The following is a 21706-nucleotide window of genomic DNA, read 5'->3' as shown; positions in this document are numbered from 1 at the left end:
TTTGCTGCCTAGTTTAAATTAGGATGCCAAACTCTGAAGGATTTTTTATGTGTAGAATAGTAGACAGAATTGAATTTCTCTTGAAAGACATACCCCAGAGAGTTGAACTCATGCAGACATTTCTGAAATGGTTTTGTTATACATGTTTCTTGCACAGTATTGGTTCCTGATTATAAGAAGATACTTAATCGTTCGACCAGTTCTCTTTCTGTTGGTTTCAGGTTATTTGTAAGGAAGAAATCTCTTGGTGACGTTAATCTCTTGTCAGGGCAGATATTGAACAGTGTCAGTTACTAAACCAGAGTATGTAACATCCTTCTGGCATCCTCCCTTGGAGGTCATCAAGTGTTTGACTCGAAGGCATCTGGCACTGAACCTATGACAGTCCCCCTAAGTCTGTTCCTCCTGTTATTCCCACACTTGGTAGATGGGACCACTAACCACTGTCCTTACAAGCCCGAAGTCTTAAGCCCAAAGCCTATATTTGTCCTTAAGAGCACCTTCTGCATCTTTCCAGATCCTACGCACAAAGTCCCATGTAGTTCATTTTGTATCTCAAGTCCCTCTTTTCATTTCTACAGCCACTTCCCTTGTCCGGGCTACCACCGTCGCTCACCGGAAATGTCGTGAGAGTCTAAAGGAACCTGCTCACTTTCCACTGCAGCCAGAGTGCGCTTTTCAGAATGTTCATCCAGTCACCTTTGTAGCTGCTTCCAGACCACACACAGTAACCTTTCAGTTCCTCATTACTCTTGGGATACAGATCAATTCCTCATTGTGGCTTTTAAGGCCCCGAATGCCCTGGCCCTTGTGCACTGCTCCCGTTTCGTGCTGTGCACACTGTATACCACATCCAAGGGGCTTCTTTGGATTCCTCCATTAGGCTGTGCATCTGCCTCGGGTCCCTCGCCTCTTCCAGACTGCCTGCGTCACCACCCTTAGCCAACTGGGACTCATCCTCGAGATGTCAGCCCAATCCCAGCCCAATTCCCACTTGTTCTGGGGACACTTCCATGACGGCTGCTCCCTCTGGCTACGATCTCTTGACACCCTTCATGTTCCTTCGCAGCTCTTACGTGGATTCTCTGTCTCTCCACCAGCCCTTCTCCGCGCTCCCCAAGGGCCACTCCAGTGCTGTGGTGTTTCATGGATTGTAACATAGGTTACAGATGATAAGTACTGAATGCTAAATCATGACCTCAGATATCAGAGCTTAGATTCTGTGTGTCCTACTAGAAAGGTGTGGCTTACATTAAAGTGTTTCTGCACACAGGCCTGTAACAGAGCATAAATTGTGAAATTAGGTGAGACTTACATCTCCCACAAACGCCAAATGCTTGTTTTATGTACATAGTACATTGAAGAAAAAATGAGTTTGTTTTTAACTAGGTGTTATTTTTTTATTTTTAAATTTATGTTTCATTTATACGATATTCTATTAGTTTCAGGTATACAACATAGTGATTAGACACTTACATATCTTACAAAGTGGTCACCCTGATAAGTCTAGTGCCCACCTAACACTAGGTGTCATTTTTGAAGTTAAGTTCTGTATGGTAGTACCTTGAGGCATTTAGATGAATATCTTGTCGAGTAGTTTACATAGGGAATCTGCAGTAGCAACTTCCTGAAACAGGCAGTGTAAAAGGGAAGACAGGCATCAATAAAGTCGCCAGGTACTCACTAATGTGGGTTGAGCGTTTGCTACAACCCATATTATTGTTGAGATGAGGCCTCTCAGGAAGCTTCATCTGATACAGATTCGCTTAGTGTCTCAGTGAAGTCCCAGCTGATTATCACCAACTTCCCAGGAGATGGGAGTATGTTCCCATATGCACACAAAAAGGGAGGTGCAGTGCTTTGGGGTTTTTATGATTTTAGTTCATGCAATAGAGCATTTACTTCTACGTGGCAGTGAGTTAGAGGGGTGGGATAGGTAGGCAGTACTGAGGACTGCTGGGGGCCTGCTGGGTTCCCCTTTGTTGTACACTGGCGTACTGTTCTTTGAGAAAGTCTTCAAAGCAAGGAGCATATTTTTTAATAGGTTGATGGTTATACCAAGCAGGCTTTGAGGGACTGATGACAATGAAGAGACTAAAGTATTTTTAGCCTATTCTGTGAATTACTGCTTTTTTTTTAACCCTCACCTGAGGACATGTTCACTGATCTTAGAAAAAGAGAGAGAGAGAAACATTGATGCATCCCGTGCTCCTACCGGGGGCTTGAACCCATAACCCAGGTATGTGCCCTGACCCAGGATTGAACCTGCAATCTTTTGGTGTACAGATGATGCTCCAAGCAACTGAGCCACCTGCCTAGGGCAGCTGCAGCTTTTTAAAAGCACTTTTCAGTGCTGTCCTGAGTTGTCTGTAGAGTCAGGGCTTCTCCAGATTTGATGCTCCTCGGGATAGGTAAGGTGAAGATCTCTGTCTTTCAGTGATGGGCTTGGCAGGCAGCCAGTGCTCAATAAATGTTGAATGCATGAGCTCATTCTTGGAGTCCAGCATCTGTAGAAAGCTGCTGTTGGCTCTGGACTGATTTGTCCGTGAAAGTCCCTGAAAGAGGCAGTGTCGCACAGTGGTGGGAATCGTGGCCTTGCAGCAGGATTCCTAGATCTGCTAGTCAGTAGCTTTGTTACTTTGGTTGTTTCCTAACCAATTTCAGTCCTTTTTCTCATCAGCAAAATGTAGAAATAATATTACCTACCTCACAGAGTTGTTAGACTTAAATGAGATATTTTTGGTAAAGCACTTAGAGGTCTGGCTCAGAATCCTGCTGATACACCCTCGCAAGTTAGAACTGGGTCTGACTTGGATCTCTATGGCCCTCAGCCCTCCCTTCTTCCAAGAAATAATTCCTGCTGCTTCAGTTGACTGGGGCATGTATTGCTTAGTACCTAAATAGTGTTCTTTACCATGGAAATTCAAATGGCTATCATAAAGTTTTTGGAGGAAAAAACTTTGTATTTTCTCAAGAAAAGAATAACCATGATACACCTTTATTTAAAAGACTAACTGCAAAGTTTTGGGTCTTTTTTAAAAAAAATTATTTATTTATCTTTTAGAGGGGAAGGGAAGGAGAGAGGGAGAGAAATAGCAGTGTATGGTTGCCTCTTGTGTGACCCCTGTTGGGAACTGGCCTGCAACCCAGGCATGTGCCCTGACTGGGAATCAACCGCGCTCCTTTGGTTCGCAGGCCTGCTCTCAATCCACTGAGCTACACCAGCCAGGGCAAACATAGGGTCTTTTGAGAAGAGGTAATAATATTCCCTTGGCGTGGTTTACTCCATTGTCTCCACGGGGAAAGAGAGCGGTGGACTTTCTTACAGCAGCATTTCTATGTGATCAGTGACCAGTCCTTGCAGTTTATGACGTGCAGTCCCATTTTCTCTTTTTCCCAACAACCCGAGGGGTGGGGTTTTACCCTCATGACCCTCATTCGACAGATCAGGAAATCCAGACCCAGCAAGGCTGCTCCTGAGCTGGGGCTTTTCCCTGGTAGCTTCAGCTATCCCAGGTAAGGCGCTTTTGGTTGTCATCCGAGTGAGATTTAATGGGATCTTAACTGCAAGTGGATGGCCAGAGAGTTTTCCTGTTTGGGTGTTTTGCTTTGGCAGAGAGTGCTCTCTGTAGACACACGTAAGCTAGAAGAAAAAAAACCCATCAACAAACTCAGCACTAATCAGCTGGAAAGGCCAGGACACTGCTGTGAGGCGGTTATTGGACCTGTGAATAGAAAAACATCAAGATCACAACTTGATAGCCTTCATGTCTTTGAAACATCAATGGAGCCCCCATACGGCCGTCAGGTTTATTGTGCCTTCAGAATTAGTTTGGCTCCATGCCGTGTACTCGTGTTTCTGGTTATGAAATGCTACTTGTGCTTATTTTCCCTGATCTTCCATGAAACAGCTTTTTCTCTTGTTCTTTGTGCATCCCAGTTTCTTTTTTATTCCACTTGCTTTTCACTTCTACCTTCTGTCTTGCTTTGGGCCTTGAGACAGCAACAAAGCAGACTTTCAGGAATGAGCAGCTGTGGTGGCCCTGGCTGGGGTCAACTCTGTACCCTGGGTCTGGGTTGGTAGGGGCTAGGGCCAGCCCCAGGAGATGAGGCCACAACAAAAACAGTGCAGGTAAGTGTATCAAAGATCAGAAGCAGAACTCAGTCTAGTCCGATTGTGTCCTATGCCCATGGGAGGACCAGTCCATCTCTGATTCCTCATTTAATGTATCTGAAATTGATTGATTGACCTTGATGGAAATAGGCCTTTTTTTCCCATGTAGGTCCAGAGGAGTAGCCTGTTACAAAGCAATTGCTTCCAAAGTGGTGCGTTCTAAGGTAGGTGTAGACTGGAGTAACAAACTAGTTACTAGTGCCCAGTAATAGTTGCTGTTGCATTTCCAACTGAGTTCCTGGTGATTCCATCACTTTTTTTCGTGTGTGTTTAAGTAAGTAATGTGTTCGTTTTTATTGATAAAAAGCATGATTGTGCGTGTATGTGTACAGGAAATTGGATTCAAGTATTTGGATACTTTAAATACATATTTTGTGTGACTTCATATGCTTGACATAAAAGAATCATGAGCCTCCCACTTAGGTGACCTTGCACAGGCATTGTGGTGCCCATTCAAGTTTGAGAGACTTCAAGGCCAACTGAAGGACAGATCTACAGGAAAGTCTGAGTATGGGCTGGCCACTCACACCACTCTGCCCTTAGGGAGACTAACAAATCTCTACCGAGGACAGGCGTTCGCAGGAACTCCTGCTTGCCTGCAGTGTTTACTCTACCTTGTTTTAATATTAAGCCTCTGTGACCCTACTATACATTAAGAAATGTATCTGCTGAGAGGATTAAGGTGAAAGATGGTTAGTTTTCTTAAGTGAGCTGAGAATCGGACAGGCCCCACAGTGCACAGGAAAACCGGGTTACGAATTCAAACACTAAATAGCTTCAGATCCCAGTACCACTGGTTACTAGCAGGTGACCCTGGACAAGTTGCTGCAAAAAGCCTTTTTTCCCTGTTATGGAAATAAAATGGAGATAATAGGGCCTACCTCAGGGGCTGCTGGGAAGTTAAGAAATAACAACACTTAGCATATGTAAGCTATTATCGTCAGCATCAGCCACAGCTGCCCCCAGCAGCCACGCTACCAAGGATGGGACAGACAGCTCGTTTCCAGCCTTTTCTAATCCCCTGAACTAGACTGTCCTATCTGACTTCGGGTTTAGTTCTGGCAGCTGTGACCATTAAGAATGACAAGCACAGAGGCAAAGTAGGAATGTGGAGACGTCTCCACACTGTAATACTGCGTGACAAAGCAGAACTTGGGATGATGTGCATACATCACACACAATTACATAAAAGGAATGTACCATCAACAGGATCCTAGGAGATGACAGAGACTAAGTAATAAGAGTTGGTGCTTTATTGTGAGTTATCTTTGTTTGCTTTTAGAATAAAGCTGGTTAAATGGACTGTTTTAAAAGTAAGGACACTGGATAGGATCTGCAGCTTCACCAACCTCTTTTCTTCTACTCCTGCCCCATGCTTGCCATGTGTTTTGCAAAGTCCTAACAAATGATGTTTAACAGTAACTGATTAATTCTGTTTACATTTTTTTCATTTCAATGCTGACTGAAATTTTACCCAACAATCCAGATTAAAAGGTTCATAATAACATTATGAAATCAAATCACTGCTACAAGTGTGATGATAAGTAAGAAACAATCCAGTTGCTTTACTTGATAGTCAAAGGCACTCTCATTCAAGGTCAACCTGATTCTAGAGGCAGTGAGCACGTTAGTTTGGGGAGTGAGATACCAACTCTAGGAACAATGTCTATACTTGGACCAATCCTGTCTCAGAAATTCCTATTATGTCATCCACAGCCAATCAGAATTTGGAATCAAATTCTGTATGATTATCAATCAGTATGATACCACACAGACGTGTAATCCAAACAAAAGCAAGGAAACTTGATGATTTGGGTAGCTTTTATGTCCTTATCCCAGGTAAATGTATCATTTCTATTAAGCCTTTAGAAATGAAAATGGCCCTCGGTCTTCCACAGGTTCCTTTGCAGATGCAAGACTGGAACCACCATCTCAGGTCAGCTCCCCTCAGCAGACTGCAGGGGTACAACAGGTCAGCCAGCCCTAACCACCTTCTTAACCCTAGTCCTCAAAGGACGGATGCATTTTAGAATTGGGTGGAGGGGACTTGCACCAGAAAATCCTAGGAAATCTCTACACACACATGACCCAGCCACTCCTCCCCATCTCAGGGCTTATATAATTGAGGAGAGGAAACTGGAAGACATGTTACTAGAAAAACACTTCTCCAGTAATCACAGCCTGTGTGTGCCCCGCGCCCCCCGGCCCCTCCACTGCCATGGAATTGAATCAACTTGGAATACTGGAATACTTGGAATACGCCTGTCCTCGGTAGAGATTTGTTAGTCTCCCTAAGGGCAGAGTGGTGTGAGTGGCCAGCCCATACTCAGACTTTCCTGTAGATCTGTCCTTCAGTTGGCCTTGAAGTCTCTCAAACTTGAATGGGCACCACAATGCCTGTGCAAGGTCACCTAAGTGGGAGGCTCATGATTCTTTTATGTCAAGCATATGAAGTCACACAAAATATGTATTTAAAGTATCCAAATACTTGAATCCAATTTCCTGTACACATACAGGCACAATCATGCTTTTTATCAATAAAAATGAAATTTCTTATAATATTGAAGGAAAAAAAGGGATTCTCAGGGATCATTTTGACTATAGGTGGCTTTTTACCCTGACCTTAGAACCTAACTGCCATTGGCAAGTGGCCACCAAGTTTCGGTGCATGGTTTTTAGAAGTTGTCCGTGTGCTCTGCTTTGTTTTCTGGACAAATTAGAAGTTTTCCTGTGTTTTCCCTGATGCCTTTTTCCATGGCGGTGCTTGGAGTCACGGAAGCAGTCCCTCTGCCGCTTGGAGTGGCCTGGGAGGAAGCGTTCTGTCTGACCCCACCTGGGTTCCCGTGTGTCTGGGGGCAGGCAGGTCCAGTTCCTGTGTACTTTTCCAGTGTCTTGCTTCTATTGAATGGGAGCATTTCATGCATGAATTAAAGTAGACTTGGGTTACATTGGCAATTGAAGTTAAGACTCTAGAAGTCTGGTTATGGCAGATGGGTGGGAAATGTCAGATTTATCCTGGGCCCTTGGCTTTATGCTCTCTAGATCGTCATTTTCTGGGGTGTGCGTATGGCCCTAATTCTAGGGTCCTGGTATTATCATCTCAGAGTGCGTTTTTCTTTTGAGTTATATTTTAAATGGTGGTTCTTTGTAGTTGAAAAGGTACGTATGTACTGTAGTTAAATTATAATATGGACTGCGTAACTTTTGTGGGCCTAGGCACCTATTTCCCATTTATTTTCCTTTGGGATAAATGGGTTTTGAATTTTGAACAGTTGACTTAATGATGAACTTCTGGAACTCAACCTGCCCTTGGCTGAGGATTTACTCGTCTGGTAGGAGGTGAGCTGAGAAGCTGGAGTAGTTCAGGGGCAAAGCCTGGGTTTCAGTTTAAGCCTCTCTGCCTCTATGGAGGATGCTAGGACTTGACAAGGCAGAGGAGAGAGGGGAGGCATTTTTAGTACAGGGAGCTGCATAAATGGAGGTGGGAAAGGAAGTAAGCCGTCATGTGAAGCTGGAAGGAAACAGGTTTTCACATGAGCCAGTGGCTCCTCTGACCCAACCAGAATGTTGGGAACACATCGGATAGTAACTGAAAATAAAGTTGAGGAGATAGAGGGGCTACATTATGTTGGTCCCTCAAAGCCAGAGAGATTAGATGAGACACGAGAATGTGTTAGGTTTTTGAGCAGAAGAATGAGATCAGGTGAGTAGTGTTTAAAGAAGACTCGTCTGGCAGCAGAATGCCATGTGGGCTGGAGAGTAGAGGCAAGGGATGAGGTCAGAAAAAATGCTGAGGTGTGAGGTGATGAAAGAACTACTCAGTCATCTTGGGGAACTAAAGGGGTTTGGAGGATAAAGGAGAGGAGAACATCAGAGATGACCTTTGAAGTCAGGTCCTTGTTGGATGAGAAAAAGTTAGTGTGGAGTTGGGTTGGGGTAGGCAGGAGTGAGGAGACCTAGGGGTCCACCAGGTTTAGAATTAGGCCTCTTAGGACTTGGATAGGGTCTGTGTGTAGGTGGAGAGTAGAGAAGAATGGGTAGAAGAACCAAGGGGTGGGAATAGTAAATGGTGTGTATAGTTGGATATGGGAGACGAGATGGCAACTCCTACCACCTTCATAGCGGGTTAGGGGCAAGGCCGTCTGCTTTGAGAAAGGAGGGAAACTAATTTGGAGGCCTGGATAAGAGACAAGGCCTGGAATCACACCAGTGGGGGAGGTATCTGCCTAGGAAATCAATGAGCTAATTTAGGAATTTCCTGGAAACAGCAAGGACATGGACCAAATCTGTATGGACCACCTCCTGGCTGTGGTCTGCAGCAACCCCCACCCACCCCTCTCCTCCCATCCCTTCCCTCTGGCATAGAGGTTCTGGCAGTGGTAGTGACTCGGGCCTGGTGGTGGGGATGTCTCACAGACAACAGATAGCAGTGCTAATGATTTAGACAGGGTGGTACAGATGGTTTGGTCTGAAAATACTGGTGGTGGTTTGGTCCTGGAAACTAGGCCAGCTCTTTGCGTATCTTGTGGTTCTCCCCATTAAAAAAAAAAGTGCCCAACAGGAGGAGGGAGGATCCTTTTGTGTGTGTGTGTGAGAGAGCATGGAGTTGTGTCCCTTAAGGTTGCTGCTGGTGGGCTCTGCCTGCCGCCATAGAAGTGAGGGCGGTGGAAACCTGGAGGTGGTGTAGTTCGACTCCGCTAGAAGTTGAAGCCAAGAGGCTGTACTTGGAGTGATGTTTGTGTGGACTAAGAACAAAGCACTGGGGTAGAGAGCCCATTGGAGTCCTGTCCTTATCACAGCCAGAGCAGATGCCTTCTGGGCAGGAGCTAGCATTTGTACAGTTTGGCTGCGGGTGGGGAAGGGATGTGGGACGCTGGTGGAGGGCTGACCTCTGCTTTCTGTTGCCACAGCACACTCGGTGCTGACGATCTGCATCTCATTGTTCGATTCTGTCATTCAGTAGACACCTGTGACCAGGAGTAACGAATGTTTTTACAGCTGGGCTCAATAAGCAATACAAGTCCAGAAGGTCTGGAAATATTTGTTAATGTGAGATGAACTGTCTCAATATTATTAGAAAAATATTTTTACTTAATTGCCTTCGGCACATTAATTAGTTCAAGTGCACTCTGGTTTCCTTTGCTTGACTTGAGCAGTTGCCAAGAATTACTCTGGTGCAAAATCGAAAAGTGGGGAAAAGTTTTCGAAAAGTTTTCCATTTCTGTTCCATGGAAATTGAATTGTAGAATCATAGACTTAGAGAATTTAGAGCTTTCTGTAAAATTCCTGGAAGACAGTGGGGGAGGGTCGCCTCAGTTTGCAGTGAGAGAAGCCAAGGCTCAGGGAGGTGAAGCGGGTGGGCTCCATCACTGGCAGGTGAGGGGCTGGTCCTCAGAGCTCCTGCCCCTGCCGTCTCATGGCTTCACTTGGCATGTAGTTTCAGCAACTGATTCCACCACCGACTAAGCAGGTGCCAGAAATGGGGGAAAATATTTGCAGCACGTACAAAAGAGAAAGTGTTAACTATTCACCATACATAAAGTGAGTAAGAAAAAACCCCTGGGCAGGAAATATGGGTGACAAGTTAACAGAAGAAGAGAAACGGATGGGGAAGGACTTGAAATGATTATCAAAGCATTGAGGTGCCATTTCCCCATGCATCAGTGAACCTTATTAAAGATAAGTTCAGTCCCGACAAGGGTTCAAGATGGACACTTTATACACAGTGGGTAGGAGTGTAAATGGGTAAATTGGACAGATTGGCAAGACAGTTTTAAAATTATAAATATGTATTTTCTTTGACCCATCAATTACACTTCTAGTAATATGGTCTCCAGATAGACTTGTCTGGTGCAGGAGCTGTACGCGAAGGCTTTTCTAGGCAGCATTATTTCTAATAGTGGAAACTGGAAAACACTCAAATTTCTATCGTTAAAGGAGTAATTAAGTAGATGATGATATATCTGTACTGTGTATAAAAGTGTGTGTGTGCGCCTGTTGATTTATGTGTAAGCCGTAGGAAGAAGTCCAAGAAATAGTAAGGGAAAGACAACCTGCAAGGCAGTGTATATTGTATGATCTCATTTAACACTGAAAACAAACGCAGCTTTGTGTGTTTGTGTGTTTCTGTAAATACACACAAAAGAACTGGAAGGATTCATTCTAAATAGTTGATTTTGGGGGGGGCAGGAGAAGATGGCACTTTTTTCCTACATACATCTGTTTTTGAAGTTCTTTATTACCTTGACATTGTGGGTTTTTAAAAAAATTGAAATGAAAATTTATATATGCTATTCAGCCCTGAGATTTTAGTTCTAAAAATATTTACTAAGGAAATGATCAGAGACAAAGGTTAAATATGGCATCACGAAGCATTCCAGTATTGTTTGTGACAGCAAAGAATTCCTAGTGTCCTGCATTGAAATGGTTAGATTATGGAATAGATGTTTTACATAGCTATTTAAAATTATGTGTAAAAGAATCTTTTTTGACTTGTGGAATTGCTTACACACACAGTTAACATTTCGGGCATGCTTGCTCTGTGCCAGGCACCATTCTCCGTGCTTTACATGTATCGCTGTTGTTTCATCTTCTGAACTGTCCTGCCATTCTCATTTTACAGGATGAGAAACAGAGACTTTGGGTAAATGATTTGCCAAAGGTTAGACTCCTACTGAGCTGGTGGAACTAAAGCCAAAGACCTCATTGATTTTTCACTGTTCATCTTGAATGGAAAAACAGGTCACATACATACATGCGATGTTATTTACTTTATAAAAATGAATATTTTGTGCTCTAGTTTTCTCTGGGTAAGATGTAGGGGGTGGGCTAGTGCACTTTTAAATTCTGAAGATAATGATTTTACTTTAAAGCCTGATGTGCATTTTTTACATTTAATTTTTTCAGATTATAAAAGTATTTGGAAATATCTAAAAGTAGAAAGTAAAAATTACTGATAAGCCTACTGTATAGAAAAAACTAGCATTAATGCTCCTCACCCCCCGACCCCCCTGCCCTTGGCCTGGTGGGTATATGGATATGCACATTATGGATGTACTTAATAGTTACTGCAAAACTGGTTTCAGAAAAGTTTTTACTAATTATGTTCCAACCATTAGTAATGCAGGATTTCTCTCATCATGTCCTTGACAGCATCACACATTATATTTCAATGTTGGAATTTGATGACCAAAATTATTTCATTGATTTGTTTTCCAACTCTGTTGTTTTTAGTAAATTGAGCTTTTTGTTTGTTTGTTTATTGGCCATTTGAACTTTTGGGTGAAATGCCTGGGAAGTATGTATTAATGATGCCTTTCCTATATTTAACCATTGAAGACCTTTAGAAAGACTATTAGAAAGTCTTTATATGTGGAAGTTTCGCTCTGCCAGTTGGAATGTGTTTTTCTTACAGGGGTGAATTAGGAGTCTGTGGTTAAAACTTGATTTCTTAACCAATTGGAATTTATTTATTTGACTTTAAAATATAAGGAATGATTGATTGGTTAAAGGTATATTGAGATCTCTCTGCACTACTTTTGCAATTTCCTGAGACTTTATAGTTATTTCAAAATAAAGTTAAAAAAATTCAGGGAATGGTAAAACTTTGGCTTCCTCCTGTTACTACCTGTAACTGGGCTTGCTCCTTCCGTGGGGTGGAGGCGATCGGAGCAGGGCGGAGGTGGCGTATGACAGCGGATCCAAAGCCAGACGGTGCTTAGGAACGCTGCTTTTTCTGTTGTTGGGTTGTTTTAATTTGGAAATAATTTCAAACTTTAAAATGGTTGCTAAAATAAAAACTGAATAAGGAACATCTTATACTCTTTCCCAGATTCACCTGTTGGTAACATTTGACCCCCCCGAGCATCACTTTTTGAAATGTGCCATTTTGTGACCACGGGCACTGCCCTCTTCTCATCCTCCTTCCGAATTTGGGGCACCACAGTCCACTAGGTTTCAGGCTTTTACTCACCTGAAACAAATGTTTACGTGCAGACTTCAGACTGCTCAGGGACCTACTGTGGTTCTGGTCCCTAAGGGTTAAATGTATGTAAATAAGAACACTTAGCTTTTAAGGATTTTAAACTGTAGATTGATTGATTCCCTGCCCTTCGACTCAAATATTAATTTTCCTCCCGCACCTGCAGTGCAGCCCCTCAGCTGTAGCTAAACTAGTTCGCAACTTCTTGTTCTGATTTGACTGACTGTTCCCATCTCATGCCTTTGCCTCTGCTGCTGTTCCACATCTGCAGTATTCTTTTCTCTCCATTTCTTTCCCCTAAGTCACACAATGAGTTTTCTGCAAAAAATAAAAATAAAAAGTAAAAATTATTCCCAGACCTCTCTACTTGATTAGCCCCTGTAATACAGGCACACCTGTCCTGAGTTTTCATTCCCTTAGGGGTTTTTTGCTTTCTATACACGACACCGTACGATATCCATCTGTGGTTTGCTTGAGTCCCTTGTCCTGTCTCCCCCCGCCCCCCGCTGCGGCGGATGGACAGTGGTGTTATCTTTTGTAAACCTCCATAGTGGCCTATGCAGTTGTGCTGGAGGCATGGCCTGATTTTAAATGTGTTACTGTGAACTGAATTTGGGTCTTATTATTAGAACCATCTAGCAATCTAGAAAGCAGAATTCTAATTCTGTTGATGCTTTTGAACACCTTTGTCCTTCAGGGATGTAGCCCTCTTCCCACGTGGGCCTGCCTTGTGGCAGGTAAAAGCTGGAGCAGTGACCGAAGCAGTTGTTTCCCGGTGGTGTAAACCCGTGTGGTATTTTGTGCCATGCAGGCCCCTGCTAGGTTGCAGGAGGCTTTGCGCGAGCCTGCTAATGGAACAGGAGTCCAGCGTTTCTAACAGGCAGGGTCCAAGTGCCTTGGGAGGATTGCCTGTACTGGAAGTGGAGCATTCCTTTCTTTTCTCTCTTTTCTTTTTTAAATGAAACGAAGGCTAGAGCTAGTTCATTATCCACAATGTGGACATTGATTTTTGTTTACAAGGTGGAGTATTAACAGATTAGAATGGCTGCTGGCAATTTTCAGTTGCTTTATTGAAGTTAAATGAATCAAGGGGTAACTGTGAAGATATACTTGATTTTTAGGCTAAATTAGACCTTCCTACCATGGTTGATTTTGACTGGATTCACTGTTGCTTCTGCAGCATCAAGGTAGAAAAATGGAGTCTTGAAGCCCTCTTTTGACTTTTTAAAAAACCAAATCCTATTTAAAAATGCACAGATAAGAGTCGTTAAGACATCCTCCGCAATACAGTGCAGCTCGCCATAGCCATGGTGAGCCAGACTGCTTGCCCCATCTTGGGCCCAGCTGGCTGACATAGAGACAGTCCAGTCAGAGATGAGCAGGGGCCCTCGAGCCAGCAGGCCCAGGGGCCTCCCTGTGTGGAGGAGGATTGGGCGTGTGGGCCCCTGGTAGCCCTACCTGGGCAGAGGCCAGCTAGCTCACTGTGTCCTGGGGCCTCGCTTTGGCTGCCCAGATCTCAGGCCCTCGGGTGAACTGCTGTTTTCCCCTCTGGCCTGGCCTGGGCATGATCTTGCCTGAGGATTCCCAGGCCATCCCACCCTCAACTGTTATGGGCCTCTCCACCTGTCACCTTGTTCCCCAGAGGACCAACTCAAGCTGTTCAGCCCCCAAATTGTGTGTGCTCTCTCTGTTGGTTCCTGTGCCCACAGTCAGCTTCGCTTGCAGCCACCACTACCCCGTGAGGCAGCCTCGGAGCAGCAGAGCCTTATGGATCACCCTTTATGTTATTGAAGCAATTTAAATTACGCTTATTTTTCAACCTACTGAGGATTGTCAAGTACCAAACTTTCTTTTTAAATTACCTCTGTAATTTTCTTTTTAAATTACCCTTATAAAAACTAGGTGACAGTTAAATGAAAAATAAGTGTTGCACTTGGTATTTTTCTTCTTTACTAAGCCTACAAGCCAGTTGGCTTCAAGATTACAGGGAAGGATTGCCCTGGGCCCGTGTGTCTTTCCAGCTTTGCAGAGCACTGTGAATCTGCTGGAGTCTCCTCCTCGGGCGGTTGCCTGGTCCTGGATTTAAATTGCTTTGCCAGATGGATAGAAATCATTTCCCTTTCCTGGATCCAGTAAGGCTAGGAGAGCCTCGGGGTCATGAAAGAGCATGGGCAAAACTCTTTTAGAACGTTTTTATGAAAATCATTTCTCTGGAGCATCGATACTGAGAACGTGTGGTTTCAGATGTGTCCTGGTTATGACCGGACCCTCGAACTGCAGTTCTTGTCATCGTTAGATTGTTTGTGGTGATTCAGGATCACTGTTTTCCACCCCCATTCACCTTTTCTCTTGTCAGCACTATCAGTTGCCAGCATTTTGAACATGAACACTTGGCAGAAGACTTGAATGTAGGAGTTCTTCAAATGAAGGAAAACAGACAAGTGCCATAATGTCGATTGCTTATGGCAGCGATTTTTCAGCCTTTTCTAGCTCATGGCACACGTAAACTAATTACTAAAATTCTGTGATACTACAAAAACATATTTTTTGCTAATCTGACAAAAGATAGGCATAATTTTGATTCACTAACACCAGACAGCTATTATTGTGTTGGCTGTTGTCATTTTTTTTTAATTTGACAATCTTAGGGAAAAGAGGTCAGTGCCCCTGACTAAGTGGTCAGGTACTGCGTGTTGTACAAATCCGTGCCGCACGCCTGTTGGAAATTGCTGGTCTTTGGTGTATTACTTGTATAAGTATGTTTTGTTCAGCTGTGAACATCACCTTGAAATATAAACACATAGGGTTCTAGGCCAGGAAACAACTCATGGCCCCCCCATTTTACAGATAATGATTCTGAGACCAGAGAGGTTGGCTCTTTCAAGGTCTCAGAACAAGTACCAGATGCCCCGGTTCCTGGTCCCAAGGCTGCCCTTTCCACTCACTCCCCCATGGTGCCTTTCTTGTCCTGTTGGTCGCCCACTGCTCCCACCTTCCACCTGGAGGTGGAGAATAGACCCATGTGGCAGGACACATCCTCCCCACGCTCATCTTCGTGTCTCTGACCCTCTTTTCTTTTTTTTTTAATTTTTAAAAAAATTTTTATTTATTTATCTTTAGAGGGGAAGGAGAGAGGGAGAGAAACATCAATGTATGGTTGCCTTTTGTGCGTCCCCTGCTGGGAGTTGGCCTGCAGGGAACTGGACTACAACCCAGGCATGTGCCCTGACTGGGAATCGAACCGCGATCCTCTGGTTCGCATCTGACCCTCCTTTCTAATCATGCCCATTCTGTCGCAACCCTGCTCAGCAGTTTAAAAGACAGAGCAAATGTCCTGCCTCCCCCACTGGTCTCGCTCTCCTCAGAATTCCTGAAGTCCACTCCTCAAGTGTGTTTTAGCTCTTTTGATGGGGACTCTTTCCAGATCGTAGTGTTAATTTCAATCTTGTAGGGTGTGTTATGATGCCTGCTGCCCAGTAAATGGGCTGTAAGTGAATAGGGAGAGAGGTAATATACTGGATGTCACGAGGTGGGCTTGGTATCTTTTGTTCTCTTGCCCAGCTCTTTGGGTGTCTGTCCTCCATGGAGCTACTAAGCCTCAGAAGGGCAGAGAGCATAGCTTCCTTGTCTCTCACCATAGCCCTTAGCATATAGTTTTCTGTTGGGGTGAGTTACAGCATTGAGTCTTCATTTTCCTGCCCCTTGATTCTTAGATTCAGTTTAAAATTAGTTTGCTTGTTCCTGAAGCCTCAGAACATAGCTACGTGGCTTCCTAAATTCTCTGGCTGAATGGTACTCACCATTTGAAGAACAAAGGGGCTAACAGGCTGTAGTAATTATTTTACAGATTTCCCTTTCCAGTCTTGGGAACTTTGCTACTTATTGGCAGCAGCGAGATAGTATGTTTTGGTGGGAGATACATGCCAAATAATTGTTAGGACGGGTGTGGAAATTGCATTGGAAGCAATGACCCTCCTGGATTAGCATTTTATGGTTAGAGAACCACTGGTGAATTTTTTTGTTCCAAGAGTTTCAGAATCCCCAGGGTGCTGCATTTTATCCTGTTGGACTTCTGAAGTAATGCTGGCACCTCTATGTATTGTTCAGGTATTTCAAACCTTGAAATAATGGCATTGCTGACAGAAATGAGCTAGTTAAGAGGGAGGAGGCAGTTGCTCAGATGTGAAGTAAGACAGATTGTATGGTACCTTTAAACACTGGTTTGTAGTTTTCTCATTCAAGAGAATGCCTAACTGGAATGTATCCGGTGCAGATTGAGCCATCAAACCCACTCAAGTGAAAAGCGGTGGCCATCTGCCAAGTAAAGGCGTAATCACCATTCAGAAGTGAACTTCGTCTGTGCTCCTGTCTGCACATGATAGTGTCTCCTATGGAGAAACCGCTTTCTGACTTCTGATTTTCTTGCTGTTTTCACAGAGCCTAAGCCCTTGTGAAGCCGGCAATGACAAGTCTGAATGGTCGCCATGCCGAAAAAACCATTGACATGCCAAAACCATCAGCCCCCAGAGTGCACGTGCAGAGGTCCGTGTCCCGAGACACTATCGCCATCCACTTCTCGGCATCTGGGGAGGAGGAGGAGGAAGAGGAGGAGGAGTTCAGGGGGTATCTTGAGGAGGGGCTGGACGACCAAAGCATTGTAACAGGGCTCGAAGCCAAGGAAGACCTCTATCTTGAACCTCGGGGTGGCCATGACCCCTCTGGCTCTGCCGCCCAGCTCATCCTGGCAGACGGACTGTCCGGGTCCCCTGCCGTTTTGCCCGTTTCAGAGAACACTGTAAAGCTGTTGGAGGCCCCTCCCCCAGCAGCGCAAGTATTGAGTACAGTGCCATTGGCTCTGTCCCCAGGGTCATCTTCATCAGGACCCTTAGCTAGCTCTCCCAGTGTGTCATCCCTTTCTGAGCAGAAAACCAGTTCTTCCTCCCCATTGTCCTCTCCGTCCAAGTCTCCCGTGCTCTCATCCAGTGCCTCATCCTCCACCCTTTCCAGTGCAAAACCCTTCATGAGCCTTGTGAAGTCCCTGTCGACTGAGGTGGAGCCAAAAGAACCCCCACACCCCCCCAGGCACAGGCACTTGATGAAGACATTGGTCAAGTCTCTGTCCACAGACACTTCCAGGCAGGAGTCGGATACCGTGTCCTATAAACCGCCTGATTCCAAGCTGAATTTACACCTGTTCAAGCAGTTCACCCAGCCACGAAACACAGGTGGAGATTCCAAAACCGCGCCTTCTTCCCCACTGACTTCTCCCTCTGATACACGCTCCTTTTTTAAAGTGCCCGAAATGGAGGCAAAAATTGAAGACACTAAGCGACGCCTTTCAGAAGTCATATATGAGCCTTTTCAGCTCCTTAGCAAAATTATAGGGGAAGAAAGTGGCAGCCACAGGCCCAAAGCCTTATCTTCAAGTGCTTCAGAACTCTCCAATCTGTCCAGCTTGAACGGTCACTTGGAAAGCAATCACAACTACAGCATTAAGGAAGAGGAGTGTGATTCCGAGGGGGATTGTGACAGAAGCGATCCCAGCATCCCCAGAAGTGACCACCCAAAGTCCACTGGTGAGTCCCCAAGAGAGGCGGAACTGAAGAGTTCCCAGGTGAGCAGTCTGAAGGATTTAGGCCTGAAGACAAGTTCTCTAGTCCTTGAGAAATGTTCTCTGTCTGCCTTAGTGAGCAAAGAAGATGAAGAGTTTTGTGAACTGTACACAGAGGAGTTCGATTTGGAAATGGAGGGCGAGGGTAAAGTTGATAAGCTCCGAGATATGCCTCTCAAGCCAGCTCCTCAGCTGGAGGATGATGGTCCTGCTCTTGACAGTGAGGAAGAGGTGGACTTGGCCATGCAGCACCCGGAGTTACCTATGAAGACGTTGGGCTTCTTCATACTGTGTGTCTATGCGTACCTCATTCTCCCCCTCCCCCATTATGTGAACGGGCTCTTTCTGGGAATCGGCCTGGGATTCATGACTGCAGTTTGCATGATTTGGTTTTTTATACCACCAAGTGCTCATGAATATCACAGACTACACAAAAATCAGCAACACTGGAACACAAGATCTCTGGACATCAAAGAACCAGAAATACTGAAGGTGAGCACATCCTTCCTCAGCCGCTGGCTAGAGCATGTGTTAGCTCATAGACGGCTTTGTTTTAGACTCGACTTCGTTTTTGTAGTTCATTGTCACAGGTTTTTGCATAAGCAGTGTTTGTAAGACTTTGGGATCTCTTCATTCTCCAGGCACCCAAGAGACTTATCAAGCAAACCTCATTGTAGTTCAGGTTTTGCTGCTTCACCAAATAGTTTTTCAGGGATCTCCATGGCCCTAGACAGTGGCATTTACATCCAGTTCCTCATAGGTCAGTCTCTCCCTAAACTTTCCAGGGATTTGCCCCTTGATGAGGATCTTTTATAACTGACTCTGTTAGGATTAAATATTCTTGAGGTCCTGGAGAAGGGGTAAGTACTCCCGAATGCAAAAGGACTAAAGGAGGAAGAGAAAGCCAATTAAGGCCAGTGGTCAGCCACTGTGGGCTCTCCTCTGTCCTCTGTGCACAGTGGGACGTGGGCTGGGGAAAGAGGGTACATCACCTTTCAGGCACGTCGGACCCCAGACTCAGAGCCTCCGGAGGGGTACCATTAGGGCTCAGGAAGGAAATATTAGAACTTCTCCTTATACTTATTTTTGTATATTTAAAAATTTCTAAAATAATGTACATGATAGAAAAGTATAATTATAGCCCATAGTTTTTAAGTTATAGGCGCATACACACATTTTTATATATAGTTTTAAAAATTTGTGGTAAAATACACATAATATAAAATTTACCATCTTACCCATTTTCAAGTGTACAGTTCATTGTATTAAACACATAGTTGTGGGTCCATCCCCATATCCCTTTTTATCCTATAAAAGTGAAACTTTATGCCCAGTAAACAATAACCCCTCATTCTTTCCTCCCCCAAGCCCCTAGCAGTCAGTTCTACTTTTTGTGTTTTGGGGTCTTTTGTTTTTGTTTTTTGACTACTCTGTCTCATAGAAGTAGAATCATACGGTCTTGATCTTTTTTGCGACTCGCTTATTTTACTTGGCATAGTGTCCTCAAGGTACATCCATGTTACAGCATATTGCCGAGTTTTATTATTTTAAGGCTGAGTAGTGCTCTATTGTGTGTATATACTGCATTTTTGCTTCTCTGTTCATCTGTAAGTGGACACTTGGGTTGCTTCCACATTTTAGCTCTGGTGAATAATGCTGCTGTGACCGTGAGGGTACAAATACCTCTTCGAGACCCTGCTTCTGATTTTTTTGGATATATATCCAGGTGGGATTGCGGGATCATATGGTAATTCTGTGTTTTGTTCTTTGAGGAACTGTCATACTGTTTTAATAACAGCTGCACCATTTAGATTCACACCAACAATGCATAAGGGTTCCAGTTTCTCCATCTTCACATCCTTGCCAATGCTTGATGTTTGGTTTTTTTGATAGTCATAGCTAAGTTGATATCTCAGTTAATAGGTTTTCCTCCACTCGATTTAAATAAAAATGCTTAAAAAAATGACACCATAGCTCTTTATTGCAAAACAAACAAAGGGAAGAGCTCTCAGGGTCTAAAATACTGTTTGTTTTGTTTTTATTTTTTTTTTATTTTATTTTTTTTTTAAATATTTTATTTATTTATCTTTAGAGGGGAAAGGAAGGAGAGAGGAAGGAAACATCAATGTATGGTTGCTTCTCGTGCATCCCCTGCAGGGAACTGGCCCCTGCCGGAAACTGGCCTGCAACCCAAGCATGTGCCCTGACTGGGAATTGAACAGCGATTATCTGGTTCGCAGGCCCGTGCTCAATCCACTGAGCTACACCAGCCAGGGCTGTTTTGTTTTTAATTTCATAAATATTTTACCTTACTCAAAATAAATACATGGCAATGTTTACGAAACACAGAAAAGTCGAAGAGAAAATCTATTCCTTATCACGCTGGTGGGAGAGAACTATAGTTAATGATTTGGTATATATCCTGCCTTTTTTTTTTTTTAAGATTTTATTTATTTATCTTTAGAGGGGAAGGAGAGAGGGAGAGAAACATCAATGTATGGTTGCCTTTTGTGCATCCCCTGCTGGGAGTTGGCCTGCAGGGAACCAGCCTGCAACCCAGGCATGTGCCCTGACTGGGAATCCAACCACAATCCTCTGGTTCGTAGGCCCGCGCTCAATCCACTGAGCTATACCAGCCAGGGCCTGCCTTTTTTTTTTAAAGATTTTATTTATTTATCTTAGAGGGGAAGGGAAGGAGAGAGAGAGAGAGAAATATCAAATGTAGGGTTGCCTCTCGTGCGTCCCCTGCCGGGAACTGGGAACTGGCCTGCAACCCAGGCATGTGCCCTGACCAGGAATCGAACCGCGATCGTGTGGTTCGCAGGCCCGTGCTCAATCCACTGAGCCACACCAGCCAGGGCTATATCCTGCTTTTTTAAATTAAATTTCTGCATGTGTTAAATTTCTGCATTTCACACACGTGCATGCTTGTGCACTCTTTTTTTGATTTAATGGGATCATATATTTTGCAGTCTGACCCTTTTCTTTCTTTCACGTGGCAATGTGTTATGACACTGTTCCTTTTTAAAGAGAAGATGGTGTTGAGTCTTGAGGATGTGACACTCTTAAGCTTAGTATTAATGCTTGAAGTGAAGCAAAAGTGATTCATTATGCATGGTTACTAAGCTTTCTTGGTAGCGTGGTGCTGTGACTACCTAAATTACATGCCCTCTGAGTTACTGATAACTTTAGCAAAGAAAAATGGTACTTATCTTTAACTCCAGTGCCTAATGACTGACTGTGGCATTCATTTTAAACTGGTTTGGGTATTTAATTGTTCTGGGAAGATTTTAAAATTATCACTGTTGACTTCAATCACTGATACGTGTCAGGAGTTTACTGACTGCGGAGGATGCCAATGGAATAGGATTTTAATGTTACAGCACATTCTGGTTGTTTTGATCCGATCATTGAAATAGTAAAGGCAGGGCTGTGATGCTGAGCACCTGCCATGGGCTGAGTGCATTATCTCATTTAATCCCTACCACAACCCTTTTCAGTTCCAGTATGTGGCCAGGAGGAAATGGAGGCACAGGGAGGTTAAGATACTTGCCCAAGGTCACACAGCTGGTGAATGGTGGATCCATGCAGGACTGTTTTCTTTTAAGGAAGGTGTTTTGCTTTCAGTGCTTACATAATATGTATTTTGATTTCTCCTGTAGAGAACAAATACTTCAATGTCATGGATTGACATTTATAATTGAAGCAAATTTCCTTAGGCTGTTTTATGAGTATTCTTCCTGATTGGAAGGCTATGTTTGAACAATTCTGATTGGTTATTTTGGTCATTGTTTTTCATTCTTAACCTTAACTCGTTTAGGTTAACTTGTTAACTCCTTCATTACTAATGAGGGAAAGTACATTTTCACCTCAGGTCTTTGGTGTTCAGGGCTGTTTTAGAAACCTGACTACATACCTTCCTTGTGTTTAAAAGGGACGG

The 21706-nt window shown here is 43.9% G+C and overlaps 1 protein-coding gene across 5 annotated transcripts in view; it reads left to right on the top strand.

The window, feature by feature from the left end:
- The window catches only part of TEX2 (testis expressed 2), a 99930-nt gene that overhangs the window by 22459 nt on the left and 55765 nt on the right, over nucleotides 1–21706 (top strand). For 4 of the 5 annotated variants that reach the window (XR_005070009.1, XM_037070241.1, XM_037070238.1 and 1 more), the window contains one exon: nucleotides 16593–18258. Coding sequence is in view for 4 of the 5 variants with exons in the window: in XM_037070241.1 (XP_036926136.1) it covers nucleotides 16618–18258 (1641 nt within the window). In the remaining variant the exon portion in view is untranslated. Of the gene's footprint in view, nucleotides 1–6922; nucleotides 7034–16592; nucleotides 18259–21706 lie in introns of those variants that run through there. The other variant, XM_037070240.1, reaches the window with a different exon arrangement.

This window comes from Sturnira hondurensis, unplaced genomic scaffold (assembly GCF_014824575.4).
Source record: "Sturnira hondurensis isolate 20B ecotype Veracruz unplaced genomic scaffold, ASM1482457v3 Scaffold0018728, whole genome shotgun sequence".
NCBI classification, from domain to species: Eukaryota; Metazoa; Chordata; class Mammalia; order Chiroptera; family Phyllostomidae; genus Sturnira; species Sturnira hondurensis.
The sequence above is the reverse complement of the archived record's forward strand: the minus strand, read 5'-3'. Positions and strand labels throughout refer to the sequence as shown.